Below are 5,936 nucleotides of genomic sequence, written 5' to 3' on the forward strand. Positions count from 1 at the left end.
ACTCAGCTCTCCTGTTTCACCTTGTAAACTAATCGCTGCCAGACCCTCTTCCTTGAAACTCTGAACATAACACACACACACACACACACACACACACACACGCACACAGAAACACACACACACACACACACACTCACACACACACACACACACACACACACACACACACACACACACACACACACACGCTCGATACACTCTATACACTCGATGTCTCATTGAGAACTGCTCTGGAACTTGGACAGGAAGTACAGTATATGAAAAGCATCCAATCACTTACAGGAACTGCAATCCTCTGCAAGCACGTCTATACAAACAAATACCAAGAGATTATTTACTATGCATAATAAAAATAATAAAAAAATGTATGACACCTAGAACAATAATCAGAACCGGAGTATGATTACTGTGTGAATGAGATTGAAAAGCACACATTCCAGGAATGGCCTGGTGGAGGAATGCTGGGCAGAATCAAGGAGTTGAGGAAAGCTTCTAAATTCTAAAACAAATTCTAGATTTTATCAGAGGAATTTCTCTCTGCTCCCACTCCTCTTTCTGCTCCCACTCCTCTCTCTGCTCCCACTCCTCTCTCTGCTCCCACTCCTCTCTCTGCTCCCACTCCTCTTTCTGCTCCCACTCCTCTCTGCTCCCACTCCTCTCTCTGCTCACACTCCTCTCTCTGCTCCCACTCCTCTTTCTGCTCACACTCCTCTCTACTCCTCTCTCTGCTCCCACTCCTCTCTCTGCTCCCACTCCTCTCTGCTCCCACTCCTCTTTCTGCTCCCACTCCTCTCTGCTCCCACTCCTCTCTCTGCTCACACTCCTCTCTACTCCTCTCTCTGCTCCCACTCCTCTCTCTGCTCACACTCCTCTCTCTGCTCACACTCCTCTCTACTCCTCTCTCTGCTCCCACTCCTCTCTCTGCTCACACTCCTCTCTCTGCTCTCAGGGGTGTGGCCAGCAGCTGTCCGTCAGCGAAACAGCGCTTACATCTGAGAGTTAAATCACCGGCCTCTGCTGCCCTCTCAGCCCTGATCTATCACACTGGAGTGAGTGCTGTGCTAAAATAAACACATTCAGCCTGATCTATCACACTGGAGTGAGTGCTGTGCTAAAATAAACACATTCAGCCTTCCTGAAACCTGGATATCAGTCTGACTGCCGGGAGATGTACCCCTCTGTCAGCAGGGGATTAGCACAGTGATCTCCATTTTAAATCCGTTTGCAAAAAGCTTGCAAGCTAATACACACGGAGAGCTGCTTAAAAGCAGTATTCATAAATCATCCAAATTTGTCTAACAATACAAGTCTAATAATAAAACGGAGAGTTCAGTTCTGTAAATTAATAGCTAGCCAAACAAACTGCATAGTGTTTCACTGACAGAAAGAGAGAGGCTGAACTTGGCTTTGGGGTTCTGGGTCAGAATCACACCTGGTTCTAAGGCCCGGTTCTCTATGGGAAAGTGATACTGGAAAGGACCTGGACCCGAGAGGATTAGGGTTAGGGTTAGGGGTTAGGGTTAGGGTTAGGGTTAGGGGTTAGGGTTAGGGTTAGGGGTTAGGGTTAGGGTTAGGGTTAGGGTTGGGGTTAGGGTTAGGATTAGGGTTAGGGTTAGGTAAGTAAGAAATCTTTATTTCCCAAGTTGTCCCATATTAGGGCCTCTTGGGAAATAAAAGTTTGCACTGGCCATTCAGGGTACTGAAGCCTTTAAGTAGGAAGAATTTGGTCCCTCTTGTGTCGGTGCTCTATGTGCGTTGGTTCAGTCCTCTTGAAAATAGAGGGCTAAGTTTGAGAATCCAGTGTTTCTCAAACCTGCGTCTCTCCTCCGGTGTCCAATTATTGTTTGTTTGAAGGCCCGATATTTCTAGTGCCTCAAGTCCATGGTGAAGGAAATGAGCCACCAGGTGTGTGTCTGTCTCTCTGTGATTTCTAATGTTGTATATATGTTGTGCTAGTCTACATTTAATTGTGTTCCCTGTCTCTCCTACATATATTATACCACATTGTTTGCATTTAATGGCGTATATGCAGTTTTTAGTGTTTTTAGTTAGTGTTTGTTTTATTATGTAGGTTGTGTTGGTAGTGGTGTTCCTGACTGTAGTGGCTTGCTTGTAGAATATTGGTCCCTGTGTGGGTAAAGTATTCATTTCTGGTAGTTTGCTGCTTACCAGATGATCTTTAAGATTTTTATTTCTTTTATATGCTGGGATAATTTTATAGTCCTGGATAATGTTTGTGTTCTGTAGAGTGCGGGTTAGATTTAATTTAATTTTTCTGTTTGCAGCTAAAATCTATTACCTGTGTGCAAATCCTGTTGAACCTGAGCAATTGTGATTTGATCAGGCCCTTGAAAGTGTGTTTAGGGTGGAGACTGTTTTTATGTAAAAGTGTGTGTATGTCAGTATCTTTAAAGAAAACTTTAGTGTCTTTAGTGTGTGTTTGGGAAAATGAGGGTCTCTTGTATGTGGTAGTGTCCAAGAAATCTATTTGTTGGTTATGCGTGAAGTTAGGTTAGGGTTAGGGTTAGGGTTAGGGCCAGTGTTAGGGTTAGTGTTAGGGTTAGGTTAGGGTTAGGGTTCAGGTTCAGGTGCCATTCAGAGTGCTGAAGCCTTTAAGTAGGAAGAATCACCATCATCATCACCATTGTTTGCTGTTCTCTGAGATTCCAAAATGGCTTCATTCTGCACTCCCCCTGCTTTCTGTATCCCACTTATTTTTAGACGCTGTTCAAAACTCAATATGGCAAAGGAATCTGTCCCCCACCCTTTCTCTGTCCCTCTCTCTCTCTCTCCCTCTCTCTCTCGCTCTCCCTCTCTCTTTCTCTCCCTCTCTCTCTCTCACTCTCCCTCTCTCTCCCCCTCTCTCTCTCTCTCTCCCTCTCTCTCTCCCCCCCCCCACTCTCTCTCTCTCCCTCATGCCCCCCCCCCAGCCGGAGTGTACTTTTGAGGGCCCCCCAGGCGGGCCACAGCTTGTTCTCTCTGCTGCTGCTCCGCGCCGCACCCCCTCCTGTCCTCCTGCACCTGCTCTGAAACCGGGGGGTTTGGACCCGGTCTGTTCCGGGACCTCCTGCCACTGAGGGGGTCTCTGCTCCTCCTGCCTGCGTTCTGCTGCCTTCTGCTGCCTTCTGCTGCCTCAGAGGAGCCATGAAGGGGAGCTGGCTGCTCCTGGGGGTTCTGCTCTCCGTCGGGGGTCTGTCCTGGGGGGAGAAGGGGCTAGATTTCCCCGAATATGACGGAAAGGACCGTGTCCATGACCTCAACTCCAAGAACTACAAGTCTGTGATGAAGCAATATGATACCATGGTCATCTACTACCACCAGCACGTGGGAGAGACCCGGCTCGCCAAGAAGCAGTTTGAGATGGAGGAGCTGGCCCTGGAGGTGGGTCCTGGATGGCAGGCGGGGGTGTAGGGGGGCAGGCGGGGGGGAAAGGTGGGGTGGCTACATGAAGGTCGGGGAGGGAGAGAGAATGTGTGCCTATGTGTGTGCGTGTGTGTGAGTATGTGTGTGTGCCTATGTGCCTATGTGTGAGTGTGAGTGTGTGTGTGAGTGTGTGTGTGAGTGTGCGTGTGAGTGTGTTTGTGTGTGCGTGTGAGTGTGTGTGTGAGTGTGTGTGTGTGAGTGTGTCTGTGAGTGTGTTTGTGTGTGTGTGAGTGTGTCTGTGAGTGTGTTTGTGTGTGTGTGAGTGTGTGTGTGTGTGTGTGTGAGTGTGAGTGTGTTTGTGTGTGTGTGTGAGTGTGTGTGTGTGTGAGTGTGTGTGCGTGCATGTGTGTGAGTGAGTGTGTGTGTGTGTGTGTGAGTGTGTTTGTGTGTGTGTGTGAGTGTGTGTGTGTGTGTGTGTGTGAGTGTGAGTGAGTGTGTGTGTGAGTGAGTGTGTGTGTGTGTGAGTGTGTGTGTGTGCATGCATGTGTGTGAGTGAGTGTGTGTGTGTAAAGGGGGTGCAGATTGGGTTCTTTGAGGGACTGTAAAACAGGAAGCTGCCAGAAGCTTGACACGCCCCACTGTAAAAACACATTTCCTGCACTTCCTGAAAAAAACGAATGACATGTGGAATATAAACTCAAGGTTATTCTGGCATTTCTATACAGCTGTAAAGGCTACATATTTACGTATTTTGATTATTGCCATGGTAATAATACACTCACCAAGCACTTTATTAGGTATTTATTTGATTTATTTTATAGACTTCTGCTGCTGTAGCCTATCTACCTAGAGTTATGATGTGTTGTGTGTTCAGAGATGCTCTTCCGCACACCACTGTTGTAATGTGTGGTTATCTGCGTTACTGTCACCTTCCTGTCCGCTTTGACCAGTCTGGCCATTCTCCTCTGACCTCTCTCATTAACAAGATGTTTCTGTCTGCAGAACTGCTGCTCACTGGATTTTTTAAAAAGTTTTTTGCACCATTCTTTGCAAACTCTAGAGAAATTCCAGGAGATCAGCAGTTTCTGAGATACCATCCTGTCTGTCACCAACAATCATTCCACGGTCAGTCACTTAGATCACATTTTTCCCCCATTCTGATGGTTGATGTGAACTTTAACTGAAGCTCCTGACTCGTATCTGTATGATTGTATGCATTGCACTGCTGCCACACAATTGGCTGATTAGATAATCACATGTAAAAGTGTGTATATTATATATATATATATATATATATATATATATATATATATATATATATATTCCCTTTGATTTGTTGATTGTGGAGGTATACTTGTCATGGTAGCAGATTTGAATATCGAGGGGGGTTATGGAGGGGGGGTTATGGAGGGGGTTGTGAGGGGGGTTATGGAGGGGGGTTATGGAGGGGGTTGTGAGGGGGGTTATGGAGGGGGGGTTATGGAGGGGGTTGTGAGGGGGAGTTATGAGGGGGGTTATGAGGGGGGTTATGGAGGGGGGTTATGGAGGGGGGGTTATGGAGGGGGGTGTGAAAGGGGGGGGCTTTAGCAGAACATGAGGAGCTGGGCTGGGGGGGTTCTGCTAGACAGGAAACACATCTCAAACAGAGAGGGGGGGGGGGGTGGCGCTGACTGGCGCTGACTGGCTCTGAGCAGCAGAGTCAATGGACTGCATTTATATAGCGTTCTTATCCCAAGCGTTTTACAATTAATGTTATTCACACACATACTTATGCAGGAACATGCAAACACAACCGGACAAAACATTCTATTTCCAGCTGATTCTGATTTTGATTCTGGGCCTGAAGTGATTACTGAAATGTGTAACAGTTTGATTGTGTGTTTGTGTGTAAGGATGGTGTGTGTGTGTGTGTGTGTGTGTGTGTGATTGTGTGTTTGTGTGTAGTGATGGTGTTTATATGTGTGTGTGATAGTGTGGTTATGTGTAGTGATGGTGTGTGTGTGTGTGTGTGTGTGATTGTGTGTGTGATTGTGTGTGAGTGTGTCTATGTGTAGTGACGGTGTACACTGTTAGTGTCCCCTCCTCAAAAAAATCCTAAAGATAATTTCCTGTTTGTTCTAAGTTGTCAAGTTACAATTCGATCTACATCAATGTTTGTGTGTAGTTGTGATGTGTGTTTGTGTGTAGTTGTGCAGTGTGTTTGTGATTAGTTGTGGTGTGTGTTTATGTGTAGTTGTGCAGTGTGTTTGTGATTAGTTGTGGTGTATGTTTATGTGTAGTTGTGCCGTGTGTTTGTGATTAGTTGTGATGTGTGTTTATGTGTAGTTGTGCAGTGTGTTTGTAATTAGTTGTGGTGTATGTTTATGTGTAGTTGTGCCGTGTGTTTGTGATTAGTTGTGGTGTGTGTTTATGTGTAGTTGTGCCGTGTGTTTGTGATTAGTTGTGATGTGTGTTTATGTGTAGTTGTGCAGTGTGTTTGTGATTAGTTGTGATGTGTGTTTATGTGTAGTTGTGCAGTGTTTGTGATTAGTTGTGGTGTATGTTTATGTGTAGTTGTGCAGTGTGTTTGTGTG

At 46.1% G+C, this 5,936-nt stretch overlaps 1 protein-coding gene across 2 annotated transcripts in view; it reads left to right on the plus strand.

Moving 5' to 3' along the window:
• Nucleotides 1–2,939: 2,939 nt before the first annotated feature.
• The window catches only part of casq1b (calsequestrin 1b), a 23,511-nt gene continuing 20,514 nt past the window's right edge, over nt 2,940–5,936 (plus strand). Inside the window, exon 1 of one of the 2 annotated variants that reach the window (XM_061251160.1) lies at nt 2,940–3,381. In XM_061251160.1, the coding sequence (XP_061107144.1) occupies nt 3,145–3,381 (237 nt within the window). In that variant the 5' untranslated portion in view covers nt 2,940–3,144. The remainder of the gene's footprint in view (nt 3,382–5,936) is intronic. The other variant, XM_061251159.1, reaches the window with a different exon arrangement.

The sequence above is a fragment of the Conger conger genome, chromosome 8 (genome assembly GCF_963514075.1).
Source record: "Conger conger chromosome 8, fConCon1.1, whole genome shotgun sequence".
Classification (NCBI taxonomy): Eukaryota; Metazoa; Chordata; class Actinopteri; order Anguilliformes; family Congridae; genus Conger; species Conger conger.